This window comes from Mytilus edulis, chromosome 4, assembly GCF_963676685.1.
Source record: "Mytilus edulis chromosome 4, xbMytEdul2.2, whole genome shotgun sequence".
In the NCBI taxonomy this organism is placed as follows: Eukaryota; Metazoa; Mollusca; class Bivalvia; order Mytilida; family Mytilidae; genus Mytilus; species Mytilus edulis.
Window position 1 is genome coordinate 98,477,731 of NC_092347.1, and position 21,470 is coordinate 98,499,200.

Sequence of the window (21,470 nt, forward strand, 5' to 3'; positions counted from 1 at the left end):
TTGAAACAACTTAAGTTTGTAGTGCTGTAGGGATAGCTTATTTATGTATGATGGTTGTAAACTTGTCACGTTAAGGACATCCTTGATAGAGTATCCAATAGTCTGCTCTAAGCATTTTCCTTCATAAAATGTTTATTTACTTTTAACTCCCAATTAAAACTAGAGCAATGATTTTTCAATCTTTTTTTTTTTTTTAAAGATTTTGTCTGAACAAGGGCTAAAGTTATCATCTTTCAGCAATTTTAACACATTTAACATAGACAATTAAACTTTAAAGTTATACTGAGAAAGGAAAACATTTTTTGGTTCATTATTATTTTTGGTTTAATAATATTCATGGATTTAGTGGGTACACTTGAACCATGAATTTAAATATTCAGCTAAATACATATTTGCTTTAGGCCTTTATACATGTTAATATATGGAATTTGTGAAATTCCAGGAAAATAGGATTTTTCTCTAAACCTTAAATGCTAGTGAAAATAAATAGATCTTCTGTATGCTATTTGTAAGAACTGAAAATGGGTTGGTTCAGTATGAATTGTTTGAAATTAAAATGATATTGAGGATAAATATTGTTAAGCTTTTGCATTTATTTTTTTCATTTTTTTCTGATGTTATGCAAATGTTTATATAAAGTATAATTTCAGTCACAAATGTTTTTCACAGAGGGAAAATTGTTATCAAAGTTATTTATTTTTAAATCCAATAATCTTCATGGATGAAATATCATAAGATTCAAAATATTTTGAAATGTATTTATTATTCTTTTAAAAATTCTTTGTTATAATGAAAATGGGTTTGACCCAGATCTGACGAGGTAGAAAATAACATAGGCTTTGATATGGTCACACATCTACTGTTATCTATAGCTTAGATTTCTGATTGATTTAAAAATTTATTAAGAAAATAGGATTGTCACGTTTTATCTTTAAGATGTTTTATTTAGCAAGAGAAGACTTTAGTTAAAAAGATTTTATAATTGAAGGTTATTTACAGTTGTGCAAATCTGGCAAATGAAAAGTGATAAAACCTTCTTTTGTTCACTTAAATACCCTTTGTAAGGCTTCATGACTACTTAAAAAGTTTATCTACAAACATATAGGTGTTTGAGTACATATAGCTTTTTTCTATGAAATAACAGTTTGTGATAGAAATAGAAAACATTACATATAATATTACTCATTGATGAAGGCGATATGTAATTGTTCCCGTCTTTAAAAGAGTTATGTCCCTTGGAAATATTAAATTTATGGAAACTGGCTCTTTTAGTGCTCTAGATCACAGGTACAATTTTTGCCAGATTATTATAAAACTCAGATACTATAGGTTGATATTGGCAATATGTCTGACAAGTTTTAAAATGGTGGAAGATCAACTTTTTCTTAAAAGTTATGCTCCTTGGAAATATCAAATAAGTGCAATGCAGGGAAAATTGGAGCGCTGTTCTTTAATTGATTTTGTTTCACCAAATCATTAATCAAGATTTTATACGACTAGTGTAAAAGCATCATTGCAAGGCAAAAGTAAGTTTCCAACAAATTTGTAGCCTGAAATATGCTCTAATATAAAATATGAAAATAACAATTTGATCCTACAAGTAATATTTAAGGTGTAACACCACTAATTCAGGCCCGGCCAGAAAGCACATACCAGAAAGTAGTACTTATTTAACACAAAATAGTTCCTACGCATGGACATAACTTTCAATATATTTGGAATATTTTATTAATTTTGGTATCAAATGAAAGCTGCATGACTGGTGATCATTTCAGAACAATTTTTGACTGATAAATTTGAATAATAAAAAAATGGCATGAAATTTTAAAAGGAGGGTACATTTTGCCTTTTTGTCAGATCGGAAGTACCTGTTTTGGTACATCCGAAGTTCCGGGAACCAGTTCTTTCTTATATGCAATGTAAGGTATGTTGATTTTTTCAGTACAGGACACCAGAAGGTGTTGCTTTCACATGCAATGATTGTCACTTTATTTGAACTTAAGATAAAAGAGCTGTGACCACTTGAAATTGAGGAATTTAACATAGAAAGCAATGGGGCCATTAATTAGTGGTGTACTTCCTATTACAGAGAATCACCAGAAATCCAATTTTTAGAAGTTGTACCTATTCCAATGAAAATAAGTCCAATTTGATGTAAGTAATCATGTTTAATCATCTTTTTTTGGTCAACCGTCCTGCTTATGGGAAATTTAAGCTCTTAAATTGGCATACTCAAGTATGTTAGCCTTTTATGGTCATACAGCATGCATGCAGTTAAGACTTGACTCCAAGTTCTTATTTTTGCATTTTTTCTGATTGAAATCAATAAAACAAGTATTTTATGACTTGTATATGGAACAAAATAGCTCTTGGTAAAAATAATCTTATGATTTTTCAAGTTTTTTTGTTTTTCTTATGGTAGCCTTTTACAATCAAGGCAAATGGTACATACTCATATAAGAATTCTAAAATCTCACTGTACATGCAATTTTGAACCAGTTTAGCAAGTTATCTAGCTGAGGGATATATAAATTGCTCTTATTAATCTATGTTTTACCACAGAATTATGGTATATACCAAAAAAAAGCCCTTTTCCAGTTTCAAGAAAAAAGGGGGGATAATTTCTCATTTATGTCTTAAGTTTAAACTGATATATTTTTATCTAATGAAGAACCTCTGATAAAAATATGACTATTAGTAAGCACATAGCTTTCCTAATAGAAATTAATAAATAAAACAATAATATTGAGGATAAAAAAGGTATATTGGCCAATGGTAATATCCATATGCAGTTTTCTTTGAATAACCCATGTGTTACTACCAGTCCAATTTGAGCTTAAAATTAATAAAATAGTATTTGGACTAAAGCTTTATATGTTTTTTATTGCTTGAAATAGATCATAGAATGAAATAAAGTAATGCTGAAGTCAATATAGCAAGTTTGGTTCTGTTATAGGTGTAACACCACTAATTCAGGCCCGGCCAGAAAGCACATACCAGAAAGTAGTACTTATTTAACACAAAATAGTTCCTACGCATGGACATAACTTTCAATATATTTGGAATATTTTATTAATTTTGGTATCAAATGAAAGCTGCATGACTGGTGATCATTTCAGAACAATTTTTGACTGATAAATTTGAATAATAAAAAAATGGCATGAAATTTTAAAAGGAGGGTACATTTTGCCTTTTTGTCAGATCGGAAGTACCTGTTTTGGTACATCCGAAGTTCCGGGAACCAGTTCTTTCTTATATGCAATGTAAGGTATGTTGATTTTTTCAGTACAGGACACCAGAAGGTGTTGCTTTCACATGCAATGATTGTCACTTTATTTGAACTTAAGATAAAAGAGCTGTGACCACTTGAAATTGAGGAATTTAACATAGAAAGCAATGGGGCCATTAAGGATGTACACCTCTGAGGAGCCAAAAATTTCTAGAATTAAACTTTTTTTCTTAACCTGATTTTTAGGTTTATAAGACTGTAACAAAACAATTGGTGAAGAAAAAATCATATGGTGGTGTGCTTCTTTTTTTGCTACGGCCCTTTGAAAATGCCCAATTTTGATGATTTTCTCACTTTTCATCGATTTTTACCTATTTTTGGGCTATTATCGTGAAAAAAATCACAGTTCCACAATTAAACTTTTTTTCATACTTTCCATAAAGATGAAGTGGACCAATCTGAATAAATTTAACTTACAAAAACTATAAGTAGGTGTTAATATAAGAAAGTTTTATCATATTTTGATGCTTTTTTGTGAAAAATTTACCATACTGCCAATTTTGTATTTTTATGATTTTCTCATTTTAAAGAACAAAATGCATATTAATTCAACTTTTTTGTTATAAATGATTGAAAAAATACATATCTAAGAAATTTGAAAAGACCAAAATGAGATGGGATGTATATTATTCTTGTAAAATCATTTTTTGTATCCCTCACCCATTTTCTCAAAATTTTTACTAAAAATACTGACTTGAATGGTCGTAAAATTTGAAAACTGGATTATTCAAAAACCGTTCATGGTAAATGCACAATTTTTTCACAGAGTTATGTTTGATTATAATATTTTTAAAATTCATTGATATTTTCCACTTCTATCATATGTTTTGGAAATAATTTAAGAACGAGATTTCAACGAGACTGAACGAGACTGAAAAGTCAGAAGAATACATCCTTAATTAGTGGTGTACTTCCTTAATACAGATCAGCTGATTATTTCTTAATCGTTAAACATTAATTATGACATAAAAAATATAATAGCGAAAATCACTAAATTTTATTTTACTCATGCATTCATTATTTTAAATAAAATCAATAAAATTTGATCATTAATATTTGATTAGAAATTGTCTTAAAGTTTTTAAATCAATAGAGTACATCATTGGCAGTACTTGGATTTCTAATGATAGTTGACAACAGGTAGGCTTCCAGGTAATTGACAATGATGGACAACCTTCCACTTAAACATTGACATCCTGTGTGTGTAGTAATATTTGTTTATACTTAAGATCAATGGTTAAATTATCTGTATACTGAAAAAGAAACATATGGATGCTTAACATACTTACTTTGTGGAACATTTTGGAATTTAATGATTGGCTGATTTTTTAGTGCTTATTATATATAAGGATATTTTCTTATTTGGTATGTATAAATGCATGTATATTTCATTCAATTATAATTGACAAGGAAATTAAAATAACAAGTTTGCAGAAAAAAAATGAAGTGTTTATTTTTTTTTTAATAAAAGTCTGTATGAAGAAAAGATAATATTAGTGGTACATTAATATGTAACAAAGATGACATTATATAGTGTACCTATAAATTGTAACACCTGCTTAAATTATCATAGTTAGAGGTCATTCAAATGACATTTTGTTTTAAAACTTGGCAACACACTTTAAAGAAAACATTATATGCATGTACAGTAATAGTATTGACGGGGAATACATGAACCCCACTACACAAGACAGTATTATTTATACCTGTACTAGCTGTCATTTGAAACTTAATACCTGAACAAAAAAATTGTGAATTTCTACAAAAAAAGTCATACCAACAATTAAAATACTTCTTAAATACTTTTACTCATGTGATCTCAAAAGGATAACCCTGAACCATGCAAACTTTCTAAAAAAAAGTGCATCTTAGCTTACTTTACAGTATTGTTTTTCTAATTTTTGAAGGCTGTATTGAGTCAGCTATGTACATCTATACCATTTGGTCTCTGCTGTATATTTCTCTCATTGGCAATCATACAACATTTTGTTTTCCCCATGATATAGACAGATTTTGATAGAACTTGGTAAGTACACACCACCCCATTTCCCCCTATGTTAAAAAGGGACAAATTTAGTGATTTACCTAGCTATCTACTATAACATTTTGGCTTTTGTAATAGTTACATTGGAAGCATAAAATTGTCTGCAGGGTTTCTTTTAAGATTACTGTCCAAAAGTTGATGGAGTTATAGCTTGATTTTAAGGGAGACCTTCAAAAACGTTGATGCTGTGCTGAATTTTACCATGAGACTAGTTTTTATCAACTCTGTTGTTTCAACTTATAAATTTCAATTGACCTGACTGACCAAATTCTTTAAACTGATCCATGGAAATTATCCGCTAGTCTCCTTGTATTTTGTGTACCTATAAATATTGACATTAGGTCTGTACCATCCTAATATCTGCCTTAAGTATGACAACAGCTTCAGGTTAGAGAATCTAGAAAGAAATACACATACATTAGGCTAGTTATGTATGTATCATTTCATTGGAATTCTCCTGGTATTTTATACATAAGTTTTAAAGGAAATTACTATACACTACATGTACATGCAAGGTTAAGGTGGAGAGTTTGTGGTCACTTATTTATATTTATATGTCGACACAACCTAGATATATATTTTAAGGAAATGAGTGCAATAACAGTGTTGATTTCTGTGAAACAAACTTAGTAACCAACAATGGTGATAATAGATAACTGAATCAACTGAGAAACTAAGATTTAACTTCAGACTTTTAATTTAAGAGTCCATTTCTTTAAATTTTGACTGTTCCAAATATAACATTCAATTCTGTCTTTCCAAACTTTAAGCCCTAAGAATGAGAAGTGTTTTGTAAAATATATATTCTTTATTCCAAAAGCAATATACAGCTTATAGATATCAAGTACAATAAATTTGTAAAATAATTGTGTTTAGAGATTAAATAAAGTCAAAAACTAAGTAAGAAGGTCTGTCATGGTAAATAGGTCCAATACTTTGATGATTTAATTTTGTAAGAGTGAAGAAATCCTTCATTATTTGGTTGTCATACAAATTCAATGGGACATCTCAGTGAAGCAACAAATTATCAAACTGAATAATCTGATATATCAAATAATGATTTGTGATTTATCAGTAGTCTTCATTTGTCTGTATACGAAATGAAACAAGTTGTTTTCCATTTATTTGTTGTGTTTGAGCTTTTGATTTTGCTGTTTGATGGGTGACTTTCCGTTTTGAATTTCATTTAGGAACAGCTATTATTAATTAAGTCATATAGTGCAAGAATTAAAAAAGTCTATTAATATTACAATGTGGACTATTGTATATAAACCAACTTTTTAAACAAAATATATAAAAAAAATATCAAAGATTATCAAATAATTGTTATAAAAAGAAAATGTCAAAGTGACTTGGCACTTAAATGGCTTCATGGTGCCAAGAAAAACATCTTAAGCCTCGGTCACACCTTAAGCCTCGGTCACACCTTACCGGATAGCACGAACGGACGCCTAACGGATGAAAATAAAAGTCGTCCGTTGAAAAAATTGTTATCCGTTGGGAGTCCGTTGATGTACTGATCGAATAAAACGGACGTGTAACGGATTCATAACGAACACACACCGGATATGTAACGTACGAGAAACGGACACGTACCGGACAGAACGGATGTCGAACGTACATCCAACGGACGAGTACCGCATAAAACGGACACATAACGGAAGTGTACCGGATAAAACGGATGAAAAAAGATATACGGAAAAATCAAAGGCGACAATAATAATACATGTAAATCGCATAAATATTTAAAATGTTTCTGTGTAACTGGTTTTGGTTTGTTCTTCAAAATTCCACCAAAGGGCAGTGTCTGGCCTGAATTAGAACTGCTTGATTGTGTTGACGTGCTTATACTCTAAGATCGATTATGAATAATAAGAATTCATGAACCTTAAGAAATCTGACATACCAATAATTGGCATTTCTGACGCGAAATTTTCAATTGGCATTTATCCGTTTCAGATCCGTTCATCATACGTTTTATCCGTTATACGTCCGGTAGACGTCCGTTTCTCATCCGTTTTATCCGTTATACGTCCGATATAAGTCTGTTTCTCATCCGTTCAACATCCGTTTTATCCGTTAAACGTCCGGTAGAAGTCCGTTGATGAATTTATCTTCCAGACCTCCAACGGATGTATAACGGACACGTAACGGATACAAAACGGAAACGAAACGGACGAGTACCGTACAAAACGGACGCCTAACGGACGTTCAACGGACATTTTATCCGTTGGACGTCCGTTCAAAGTTTTGAACATGCTCAAAATTTTCCACCGGACAGAACGGACGTCGACGGATAAAACGTACGCTTAACGGACATGCAACGGATATGGACGGACGTCTAACGGATAAGAACGGACGTCTAACGGACATGAACGGATTGAAAAAAAGTTATCCGTTAGGCGTCCGTTTGAGCTATCCGGTAAGGTGTGACCGAGGCTTTACCGGATAAGACGAACGGACGCCTAACGGATGAAAATAAAAGTTGTCCGTTGACAAAATTGTTATCCGTTGGGCGTCCGTTGATGTACTGACCAACTAAAACGGACGCCTAACGAATGCATAACGGACATGCAACGGATATGCAACGGACGAGAAACGGAGACGTAACGGACAGAACGGATGTCGAACGTACATTCAACGGACGAGTACCGCATAAAACGGACACCTAACGGAAGCGTACCGGATAAAACGGATAAACAAGATATACGAAAAAATTAAAGGCGACAATAATAATACATGTCAATCGCATTAATATTGAAAATGTTCTAGTTAAGTAATTAAGTAAGTTGATTTTATTTCGAGTCGGCATATATATACATAATAACAGACAAAACATGAGCTCTGATGAACTTTTTAACCGACTATCACATAAAAAATCATGCAAATCCTACCAAACAAAACTGAAAAAATATGCAATATAATGAAAGCAAATCTATTTGTCAAAGTTCTGTGTAACTGGTTTTTGTTTGTTCTTCAAAATGCCGCTAAAGGGTAGTGTCTGACCTGAATAAGTTTAACAGCTGATTGATTGTGAAGATGTGCCCTTACTCTAAGATCGATTATGAATAATAAGAATTCATGAACCTTAAGAAATATTTTTGGCATTTCTGACGAGAAATTTTCAATTGGCATCAATTTTATCCGTTTCAGATCCGTTCATCATCCGTTATGTCCGTTATACGTCCGTTAGAAGTCCGTTTCTCATCCGTTTTATCCGTTAGACGTCCGTTAGACGTCCGTTAGAAGTCCGTTGGTGAATTTATCTGCCAGACCTCCAACGGATGTATAACGGACACGTAACGGATACAAAACGGAAACGAAACGGACGAGTACCGTACAAAACGGACGCCTAACGGACGTCTAACGGACGTTCAACGGACATTTTATCCGTTAGACGTCCGTTCAAAGTTTTGAACATGCTCAAAATTTTCCACCGGACAGAACGGACGTCGACGGATAAAACGGACGCTTAACGGACATGCAACGGATAAAACGGACGCTTAACGGACATGCAACGGATATGGACGGACGTCTAACGGATTGAAAAAAAGTTATCCGTTAGGCGTCCGTTCGAGCTATCCGGTAAGGTGTGACCGAGGCTTTACGCATGATTAAAATTAAATAAATCTTCATTTTTCAAGTATACTGACACATTTCCTAAACTTTAATATGAATATATGTATTTAAACGTAAATATTTCAAGATTTATTCTTGTATATTAAAATAATGGTCAATAAATTATTTGTGACTTTTTGTCCTGTGACTTTTTGTCCTATCAAATTTGTGACTTTATGTCCTGTGACTTTTTGTCCTGTGACTTTCTGTCCGTTTACCTTATTAACACATTGTGTCTTTATCATAAGAAGAATATTCAGGGCCCTGCAAACAGCATTACACATTATAAAATTTATTACAAGATATAAACTATTTATAAAAAAATGTCTGCAGTAAATAATAATTTGGTAATTTGTCGTCACCACATTTGTGGTAGATTTTGTTATGTTTCCTGGTTTATGATTCATTCACATGTTTTAACAAGAAAACTGAGTACTTTATATACAATGGGCTTGCCTTCCAAATTCATAATATTATTTCCTCTATATGAGGCAATAAATTGACAACAAGCAGGCATTTATGACAATGAACTGCATTACATTATGACATATTATGTGAAATCAACAATAAATTGTTCTTAAATGACTAGTCACATTTTGTTTGAATGTTGATTGGAAATTTGTAGACAAAACATTTGTAATGTTCATGGTTGGAATAAGACTCGTTTTTGTCATCATCAATAGAAAAGACATCTATAAAATTACTCCCTAAAATGGTCCTCATGGGAAATTAATACTTGAAATGTGTTTTCTGAAATCTATTATGATTAAATAAGGTATAAAATTAGGAATAATTAACTGTATGATGTATATGAATCTGGATTACAATTTAGCTTTAATTTGACTAATAGGTGTTTAATTGATATTTTAAGTAAGTGATTCTTATATATAAGTTTGGTAACAAAATTATAACCTCCTACATTTTTTCTCTCTCAAAATCATGCTATTTTATAATCCTAATTTCAATATGAAACAAAAACCTGAATTATACTAAATATTACAATTCCTTTGGAGAATTTAGTGTAATAAAGTAATGTTTGATTTTAATTTTTCAGATAAAACGACTGTTGCCAAGTGGTGCTGCAGCAAGAAGCAGAAAACTTAAAGTTGGTGATCGACTTGTTTCATGCAACGGAATACATTTACGAGGAATTAACCAATCAAAGTGCTTATCTGTTTTAAAATCTGAAGCAAATAATGGAGATTTTGAAATAGAAATTTTGCGTCCAGTTGAAAATGGCATCCCAACAGAATTTTCATTGACCGTATCAAATGGACATAGTGGTGAAACTAATCTAATTCTCAAATCACCAAGACACAGTAGAAAAACTGAAAAGACTCCTTTTGATTCAGAAAGTGAACCCGAAATAGTACTGAATAGTTTCCAAAACTCTACTAATAGTTTTACATCAAACTCTGTAAAATTACCATCTGACAAATCTGATCAAGAGACAATCTATACCTCAGATGCCAGCACTGATTTAGAATCTAGTTTTGAGCAGGATTTAAATAGAAGAAGAAATACACATTCAACAATGGCAAGTGAAGAACAGTGGGGCTTTGCACTACCGCCACCCATGGAATTTTCTGATAGCCCTGATAATGGACAGGTTGAAGAGGAGATCCCTGTGACTAGTATAGATGATGTTCTCAATGAATATTCTCCGTCTTGTTCTAATATGAGTACACCAATTCACCAACCCACACCTCCACAGGACATGAAAATGATTGAAGCATTAGTTGGTTTAGAAGATGAAACGGATGTATCAGCAGAATTTCCATTGACAAATATTGAAGAAAGCCCTCTAGAGCAGGTAAACAATATCAACGGTGATCAGTTAATTGAAAATGGCGATTCTACAGAACATCCTTCTGAAGTAGAAGACAATTATCTGGACTTACAAAAAGAGGATAAACAAACAAATTACTTAAATACCAATGGGGATTTATTAAACGGTCAGCAAAATAACCAGGATAAAGAAGACCAAGTTGATTCAAAACAAGAAAAGAACAAATCAGAACGGAAAACTAAGAATTTCTTTAACCTTGTTGGAAATATTCATCAGTTTTATTACAATTCTAGTGATGCTTTATCACAGAGTGAAAGTGGAGATGACGACCTTATCCAGCCGGTCAGAATTAAGAAAGATTTGGTTGTCCCTGATTATATTAAAGAACACTCAAAAATTGTCAAAGAAGTTGTTGAAGAAGAAGCCATTGCCCCATCAGCCATTGAAAGAAGTAATAAAATACCTATTTCTGCTACCTTTGATGTGAACTCATTTACTGAGGTCAAAAAGGAGGACATTCCTCACCCTATGAAATCAGACTCGCCTCCTTTACCAGAGATAAAGAAAAATAAATCTCCAAAACCTAGAGCACCAACAGAAGTTGAATTTAAAGGGGAAGAAATTGTTGAAACTTTTACTCCTGTCCTGGCACAGAGAGAAAATTATTCTAAGCTTTTAGAAGAGAAGCTTAGTCGGGGTATTGAAGAAGAATCAATTGTTGCTTCAGAAGTCAAAAGAGACGATTCTTTTGGCGATAAGGTTCAATTGTTGATGATGACAAATCGGTGGGCTAGTTCTGCTAAAGAGAAATCCGATAAAAAATCCACAGATATAACTTTCTCAGGAATGGTTCAGCATTTACAGAATGTTGAGCCAGATATTGACAGTTCAGTGACTGTGAATAACCAGGATGTTTATGTAGAAAAGGTGGAGCTTCCTGCAAAAGAGGAGGATCAAGAATTGAGTAAATTGGATGTAACACCAACAGAATCATCAATAAATAAACATGATAAATCTGTTGAAAACCAACCTGAAAATAGCATTAAACAATCAAATAAAGAACCTGGAGAACATATAACTGAAATTTCAATTACAACAAAAAATAAAAGTGAAACTGACAAAATTTCGAAAGCTGAAAATATTGCAGATGCACAAGTGGATAAAACTATCACTGATGTTACACCAGTTCATAAAACTACTGTAGCTGTTACGAGTTCACAAAGCATTCTCAAAACTGTTCAGGCTAAGACAACTACCTCATCCATAATCAAACCTCTATCAACCATTAAACCATTGTCATTCAGCACATCATCTCTCAACCGACCAAGTGCCGGTAGATACTCAACTACAATAAATACAGGATCGAAACCATCCCTCTTATCAACAATTTACAGTAAGACACATGCAGTGGCAGCTAATGTTAGGACGGAAGATCAGGAATTTCTTGTCAGCGTTATGAAGGGAATTCTGGGAATAGGCATGAAAGCTGAAGTACGACCGGAAGGATATGTTCAAGTGACGGAAATACAATCTAACGGCCCTGTTGGTAAAGATGGAAATATCAGGTAAGGACTATAAATTAGCATAACAATTTATAACTTTGTTCTTTGAATTTCAAATGTAGTCAATATTCATAGGACCACCTTTTACAAATATATCATATGAGGACTTGAATATATAGTCTATCGTATGGGGACTTCGTTAATTCAAATATTGTCTGTCATATCATAGTTTCATGAGCTACACTCCATTTGTTCAGTACAGTTAAATTATGAAAATGATCTTGCTAAAACAAAAAACAAAAAAAAACAAAAATGCTTTGAAAAAATTCAATTTGATGGTTTAAAATGTTTGAATTCTAGTTTTTAATCTTACTAGGTTTTATTGAAAATCCATCTTACTGCATGTCATCCAGGTTTTATTAAAGCTTTCATAGCAGTTGATGAGGCTGTATTTTTTTTTTAAAAGATTAGACTGAAAATATACCTTTTTTTTAAAATTTGATGCAAATGTCAGTTTTATATTTTGACAAAAAGTGAAGGTCAAACTTGTATGTTATCTTATACCTGATCAATGTTAAACAATACCGAGTGCACAGATGTTTTACATACAATATTTGTATACTTGGGGCAATTAGACAAGATTTTATAATTTGAATGTGTATTGAATGAAAAAGATATGGGAAAACAGACAAGATTTTATAGTTTGAATGTGTATTGAATGAAAAAGATATGGGAAAACATAATAAATTTCCACCTAGCCATCTAATTTGCAGTAATCAATTAAAGAATGTACTCTTAAAGTCATTTTATCAACTGAAATAAAAAATCTGATATAATTAATCGACATGTTATGTCAGAAAATAAAGAGGAATTGTTCAATTTTATAGTAAGCAGCTTGTTGTATGCAAAAGTTAGAATTACACTGGCATCACTTAATCTATAATTAGTATTTAATACTGAAAAAAAACCTCTTCAAACATATGATTATTACAAAACAATAACAAAGAGTTTTTTGTCCCTGCAGTTTTAAAGGCTGTGAATTTTTTTTTTTTTTTTTAAGTTAAATTGTTTATAAAAGAAGCCTAAACAATAAACTTTTTTGTTTTACTATTGAAACTACAATTTTAACTACAAATATTAACTACAATTGGTTTAGTATTTTTTCTTTATAGTTGATGACCATAAACAAGGAATTGATATTTTTCTTTTGTTCTGAGTAGACTAACAAACAACAATAATTAAATATTTGTTTACATGTTTTAGGGTTGGAGATTATATCTTATCCATCAACAGTACAGAACTGACAGGTTTACCTGATCACAAAGTACAACAGATTATACGATTACTACCAAGAGGACTGGCTAAAATAGTCGTCAGTGTCTCACCTCCAGATATCACTAAAATAGGTAATAATACACAGGAGGTATACATGTACTTAACTAGGGATATAAGTCTCAAAAGTATTAATATCTTTATACATAATTTAATAAAATAGTGCTTATCAAACTATCATGAAAATAAATACTATAAACTCAGAAATTGTGCTATTGCTGATCAATGATAAAAAATGTGAGATATGTTGCATACAAAATGTGAGTTTTTATATTTGAAACACATAAATTCCCAACTTGTGCAAAAATACAAACTGCAAAAATTTGTGATTTAAAAATATGCCTTATCTTATATTGCTTTTGCACCAACACTCAGTATTGTCATTTTGTAATTGTTAAAAAGAAAAAATTGGCATCTTTTATCAACTTTATATCACAAGATTCACAAGAAATAATATAACTGGTCCCCTTGTCAGTCGTAGTCCACTTCTTTCATGGCCACCACAATACCTAAAAAGTTAAAATCATCAATTATGTTGTAGCTTTATAGTTAAAGAAGTACAAAAACATGTAATTTTATGTTTTAAAGTTTCTGGTCAAAAAAGTAATTTTATTAATGTTGAAAAATTCCTTAATTTAAACAAATTATTTTTATTAAATTCTATTTTACAGATACCTCAAAATCATTATCTAGGCCACCAGATTTGTCAATAAATACAAGTTCTTCAGCACTAAGACGTTTATCACCAGCTCTTAGTCCAAAAATGATGATGAGTGAGGCAAATACCACAAGTCCAAGAAGTAGCTATACATCACCAACTGTCAAACCATTATCACCAACTGTCAAACCAGCTTCACCAACTATGACAAAACCAATATCACCAGCTTTGTCACCTTCTCATCACCATACTTCACCAACAAGTCAACATTCTCCAAATACAGCTCCAAGATCACCTGGTTTGGCTCCTGCTTTAGCTCCAAGAAAATCATCCCTTCAACAGACACCACCAAAACCTGTTGCTATTCCAAGACAAACTGTTACCCATGATGCATCACAGAAGAAACCAGTAGAAGACACCATGAGCTCAGACTCTGTTACCAGTACAAGAAAAGAGCCACCACCTATTGCTCCTAAACCAAAACCAAGATCTCTGCCACAACAGACTGAAACAGCCACTCATCACAAAATCACTCCTAATCTTGGTGGATATGTCGGCTCTGCTGTTGGTCAACTAAAAAAAAGTCATGAACCAGTCAGTGTTGACAGAGAACCAGTTATAACAGCACATCATACAGATTATGTGTCGTCTGCCAGAAAGGCCAGCCATGATACAGAAGACAATAAGCCAATAGATACTGTTATATTTGCTTCTATCAACCCAGGTCGGAAAACTGATTATGTGTCGTCTGCTAGAAAGACCTTTGATGAGCCTAAATTAATTCCATCAGGAATGGTAGATTATGTTCCCACAGAAAAACCTAAAGCTGCTGAGAGAACAAAGCCATCACATTTTCAGGTTTTAGCGCCATCTGGTGGATCAGAAGGAGGAGTGAAAATTACTGGTACTAGGCTCAATTCTGCTCTCAGTCCAAGAAAGGGGAGGTCAGAAAATAAAACTGCTTTTAATTTCAATAACAAATTTTCATCTGAAGATAAAGCATTGCCAAGAGCTGGATATTTTGTGGGTAAGACTGATGTTGTAACCTCACCAAAAGACGTAGAATCACTGCATGATGAAGATGTATCTGTCCCTCCTGTCCCTTCACCAAGGGCAGACAACTCACTTAGTCCAACTGCCTTGTCACCAAGATCAGATACTTCCATGTCTTCTAATGATGGATCACAAAAATCACCTATTGCATCACCCAGATCACCAAAGAGCAATTCTCCAAGTTCTTCACCTAGATTTAATCTCTCTTTAAAAGATGATTCACAGATTGATGTTGTTGCATGTTCACTAGAAGATGATATGTCCTCTTCACAAGAAAATCGTACCAGTCTAAGGTTAGAGTCAACATCTACAGTGCCATCAGTTAAATCTGGCCAAGAATTTGAAATAAATAGTGAAAATGTTTTGGAGGCTGAAAATAAAGAAAAGCCAGAATATAATTTTTCAGATAAATTACCGTCAAATGCTAACAAACTTTTATCTAATGATGCTTGTGGTGTGGTGCATGAAGCTGAAATTGTTTCAGATTTTACAATTAATCAAGAACCAATGCCAGAAAATGACATTCTTACACATAATATTCAGACAGAAAAGCATGGGGAATCTGACAATATATTTATGCATGATAAGATATCTGAACAAAATCCTTCTTCTGATATTACTAATACTTTAAATATAGACATTAACAAAAATGATGACTTTGCTACAAGGGAGATAACTCCTGTCAATTCTTTTGTGAAACAAGGCACTGAAGAAACTGGAAATATTCAGAACGACCTTGATCCTTGCATGAATTTACCAAAACATGTGGAATCACAGGCTGCATGTACTAATGTTGTTATGGAAACAGAAGACATATCTGGTGAAAGCTCTAATACTGAAGGTGGAAGTGAAAATCAAAATATAACTGTGCAATTAATTTCTGATTCAGAAAATGTTTCTTTTCTGCAGGAGTCTCACGGATCAGAAGATCAGCCAACTGGTGCAATTTTAGGAGATAATTCAAATATAAATGTAGATAAAACATATTCAAACATTAATCAGGATATCATAGATAATATAGTTGTTGAGAGTGTTCCCCCTGGATTCAGTGATGAAATTGACAGTGTAACAAACAATGATATTCATCATCTGGATCAATCAAATTTGACTGATGTTTCTGTCCCATTAACTCAAAGTAGTGCTGAAAACTTTATACTTGATGTTTCCTTCCCTTCATACTGTGTTAAATTCCCTCTCATCAGTGGTTCAGACAGTGATTTAATTGTGGTGTCTAGTCAAAGGCCGTTCTCTATCATTTGTGGAGAACAAAAAGTTTCTGTCAAATCAAAATCAAATTGTTTAGAAGACATTGTATTATGTGAATTGTTGGTATCTACCCAAATGCTGTCAAATGATTTAAAGTTAGCCAATCAGAAGATGGACTCCATTGGAAGATCTAACAATGAGGAAATTTCTGTGATACTTCTTCATCGACAAAGCAGTAGGACCCCAATTGGAATAAACCTGTCTTCAGGGCCTTACGAAGATATGGTGGTAAGTCACAACTATGAAAGAAAAATATTGAATGTTTTTTGGTAATTAAATGTCATTTATGTCCCATAATTAATAGAGACTATAAGTTGTATAGAATTGTACCTCTATTAGTTTGTACATACAAATGTACTTATGCCCTGATTTGTATGAGTTTTATATTTTATATATAATCATTCTTCAAAATCAGAGATATATGAATAGGAAGATGTGGTATGATTGCCAATGAGACAACTCTCCACAAGAGACCATATCGTTTCACCTGTCTAGTCCTCTAATATCTATAACACATAGATTGTATACAGCCTTCAGTGATGGACAACCTCTCAAACCATAAAAACAGCAAGTTCTAAAATGATCAGCACTTATATACAAATATGGTTGAAAAACTTTACCTGTATAGTCTTTTAACTGTAAAATGCTCTATTTGTATTCTTAAATACAGATAAGAATAAAAAAAATTGAACTGCATTGTCATTTTAATGTAAAATGCTCTATTTGATTGAAGAAGTCTTTCGTGCATATGCTTACACTTATATGACTAGATATTATTTATGAAATCAATAAAGGTATCGTATGATTTAATAATGCTCAAAATTTTAATTATATTTTTCAGGTTTCCCAACTAGATCCCTCAGGCCTGTTTCAACAGAGCGGACATATAAAAACTGGTGACACAATATTACTTATTAATGGAGAGATTGTCAGCAAGGACAATGCTGATGCAATCTTGGAATCGCTAGAGAATTCAGAGTCCCATTTGGTGTGTGTAGTTATCTCCTATAGTACAAGTTTACAGTCAAAGGGAGATAACTCAGTTCCTACACCAGTTACTAATTTGCCACACAGTCCTACAAGTGATGAAAATGCAAACAAAAAGAGTAAGTTTCAATCATCAAGTAACTTTGATCGTTGGCCAGTTGCAAAAGGAAAATCTGGGTTATTATATAATTTTAAGTTTGTTAATTTTTTTGGGCAGGTTCCTGTTTTATGTGAATACATAGTTTTCCTACTAGAACCATCAAATTTTCTCAGAATATTATATACATATACTACCTATATACCTGTAGTTAAGTTAAGCAAGCCCATAAAGAAATTCACTTCCATTTTCAAACCTATGGAACTTTTCTGCTTCAGTTTCCAAGAGGGTGCTGGTACCTATTTAGTATTCTCCTGCAATAGTTTGTAGACCAGATGCTTACAACATAAATGTACATATATTGAAGTTGTGCACTTCACATTGATAAGTGTTTGTGGTTTTTTTTTTCAGATTTAAACTTCAATTACAATTTTTCTAAAGTTTTCTGGGTTTTTTTTCACAGAGAGTTATTTATAAACCAGAAAAACCATGATAACTTGTAGGATTATTTATAGTGTATCATATTAGTTGGAATTTCATTTGTATTTTAATTAAATTTGCTGGCTTTCCCCCACGTTCATAGAATTACGGGGGGAAATAACAGGATTATTTTACCCTGTATTTTCGACCTTATCCTACAATTTAAGTACATTGAAATGTAATTATAACTGAATATCTCATGCCAACACCAATAAATGTACTACTACATTCCAGTATAACCACAACATGTAAGTAAGTCTGCTTGGTCTTGGAACTTTTTGCTATTCTAGTGTTTTTTCTTAGCTATAGATTTTGAGAATTATCAAATAACATTGATAACTACTTTTCAGCTTGTGTTTTGCCTTGCTACAAACTTTTAGTCTGAAGATAAACAATGAGCCATTCGTGTGTGTATGTGTGTTTCAGATGTTCCTGTTATTAAAATTGGATAATTGCTTCTAGACACTCCATTTTCTTCTTTCAATAATTCAGTAATAAACAGAATGATTTCATGTAAAGTGTTGATTAATAATGTAATAAGAATTGTATGTGATTTATAAAAACTTATTTAATAACAAAATTACCATTGAATAGTTATTTGGAAGTGAGGTAGTTATTCATTTTAGCTTTCATGATCATGAAAAAATATCTTTTCTTCATATTTTTTTCTTAGCTTAATTTTCATTGCTCATCAAATCCACAGTAGGTTCATGGAATTTGTCAAGTAATTTGACCCTCAAGACTTTCCATAATGTTATTGTCTTCTTCAAATGTAAATTTAACACTTTTTATAATTAATTTTACTTTTCTGTAATTAGTATTATTTTTGCACTGCACATCTCAAAATTTTAGAAATAATATTCAAATAGTAGTTCGAATTCTTTATCTGGAAAATTGTGATGAATATTTCACATCTCATAATTTATATCTATACTATTTTTCCTTTTCAGTTCATTGTTGTACAAAAGTTATCATCTTTTAAAATTCTTTACATTTTACATATTGTCTTAATTGAAAGGATTGTCTTTGCTTGTATATTGTAAAATATATTTGACCCAATCTACAAATTCTACACTGTACCGGTAATCGAAAGATCTATTTGAAATAAGATTAGTATTTGGTATGAAATCTTTGGATAAAAGTTGAAGAAAAAAGACATTCCTGTCTGATTATTTACAACAGACTTAAATTGTGGTTATGCTGTAATATATATTTTGTATATTTTTAGTTATACCTGATACAGTAGAACCTATACCAGATACAGTAGAACCAAATGCTGACGGCCTATTGGAACTGACCATGGTTAAAGGAGTTACTGGACTTGGATTTCTCATCGAAGGGGGCATAGGATCCCCCAGGGGAGATGTTCCCGTCAAAATCAAAAGAATGTTTAAAGGAGGATCTGCTGCCAAGTGTGGTGTTCTGAAAGTTGGAGATGAACTTGTTACAGTGGCTGGGGTAGAAATGTCAACAATGAGACACACAGAAGCATGGAATTTTCTCAAGTTTTTGGATGATGGAGAGGTCAAATTGACAGTTCGAAGAGCTCTAGAATAATTGTTAAAATATTTCATTATGGACAAATTCTGCATTGTTATATCTCAAATGTTCAGTATAAGCACGATAGCTTTGAAATATAAGACTGTTGCTTAACACAAAATGGTCAGTATATAAAATGCACTTCTCATGTCTATGCCTTTGAAAACTCATATTTATTCAGACTGTTGAAAATTTAAATATTGACAATATTCAAATTCTCAGTATATTCTAATAAGATGATGATAAAAAAAAAAAATTGAATAAAAAATTCTGTGAAATCCATCATAGTTTTAGTGAACATAAATATAACACAAGTGTTTTTGACTTATATTTAATTTTGTGTCTAATAAATAAGTTGGCCATGTGATTTCTTTTTATTTGTCTCAATTTAACGATATAAAAATATTATTCATTTATTGTGATTTATGTCTCAGTTTAATTTTCTGTATTAACATTCTATATAAAACAAAGTCTCATACTGTCTTTCGTTAAAAGTACGTATTTAATTATTTTTAAATCCACTAGAACTATAATGAAGTTGGGGAGATTATATTGCCATGGCATCAATGTGGGAGATTATATTGCCATGGCATCAATGTGGGAGATTATATTGCCATGGCATCAATGTGGGAGATTATATTGCCATAGCATCAATGTAAATGGAAGGTCACATATTTACAATAATAAATTACCATGCAGACTATAATCTGTTTATTATGGGGGGAACATTACTTAGAGAACCACAGACAAGGGAGACAATTTCGACTAATTTCTCTAATGTCACCCAATAATTTTATTTATGTCTCAATTTATATTTATATTTAAGACCTTACTTTTACTTGTTGATATTCCCATATAAACATTGTATAAATATTTTTTTGATTTCTTTTGAATGTACATGACTTTTATGGTAATGAATAAGTATTTAAAACATATAACAGAATATTATATATTTGTTATTTGAACTAATAATTAATTTGAATAAATTGAATCAATGGATTTATTGTCAAGAAATGTCTAATAAGATACACTACCTATTGTATAACAAAGCTATTGTTCTACAAATATACCCCATTGTTGTTTTTCTTTGTTTTGTTATTGCTTAAGAATGTTTTGTAAAGGGATATGTAATATATAATATATTATTTATATACATAATAATTTAATTATTGCATATAATATATAAATGATATGAAATATTAAAGAAATGAAATTATAAAAGGTCTTCTGTTTATCAGGATTCAAAATAGGCATCAATTGATATAAATTATAAAGTACATTATTAGATATGACATTTCTGGGCTTGTATTTCCTTGATAGAGAGTTTCTGCTCAAAAAGAAGCTATTAAAATCCAAGAGTTTGAAGGGGTGAAGTTGAAATTATCCCTTTGTAAATTTTACAGACGCAATCTTGAGTTGGTTGACAGTTATGGAATATCTGTTTCAAAGATGATATCGAATATGTTCCTAATGTCGTTTCTACAATCCTTTCCCATTTCCATGAATGCAACCAACCGAACTAGACTTGTCAGTAGGTTTCTACTTGCCTGAGCAACACAATTGGTGCCACAGGTGGAGCAGTAACTGCTTACCCTTCCAGAGCACCTGAGATCACCTACAGATTTGGTAGGATTCGTGTTGTTCAGTCTTTAGTTTTCTATGTTGTGTTTTGTGTACCATTTGTCTGTTGGTCTTTTTCTCTTTTAGCCATGGTGTTGTCGGTTTATTGTAGACTTGAGTTTGGATGTTCCTTTGGTATCTTTTGCCCCTCATTCAATTTATCACTTATAAAACTACAAAACAGAAAACTTTTTTG

The 21,470-nt window shown here is 31.9% G+C and overlaps 1 protein-coding gene across 4 annotated transcripts in view; it reads left to right on the plus strand.

Annotated features, from left to right (window-relative positions):
* Positions 1-20,016, plus strand: part of LOC139521225 (uncharacterized) — a 49,056-nt gene extending 29,040 nt beyond the window's left edge. For all 4 annotated transcript variants that reach the window (XM_071314664.1, XM_071314662.1, XM_071314661.1 and 1 more), the window contains exons 4-8: positions 10,006-12,305; positions 13,506-13,648; positions 14,246-16,779; positions 17,393-17,657; positions 19,344-20,016. In XM_071314664.1, the coding sequence (XP_071170765.1) occupies positions 10,006-12,305; positions 13,506-13,648; positions 14,246-16,779; positions 17,393-17,657; positions 19,344-19,672 (5,571 nt within the window). In that variant the 3' untranslated portion in view covers positions 19,673-20,016. The remainder of the gene's footprint in view (positions 1-10,005; positions 12,306-13,505; positions 13,649-14,245; positions 16,780-17,392; positions 17,658-19,343) is intronic.
* The last annotated feature ends 1,454 nt before the right edge of the window (positions 20,017-21,470 follow it).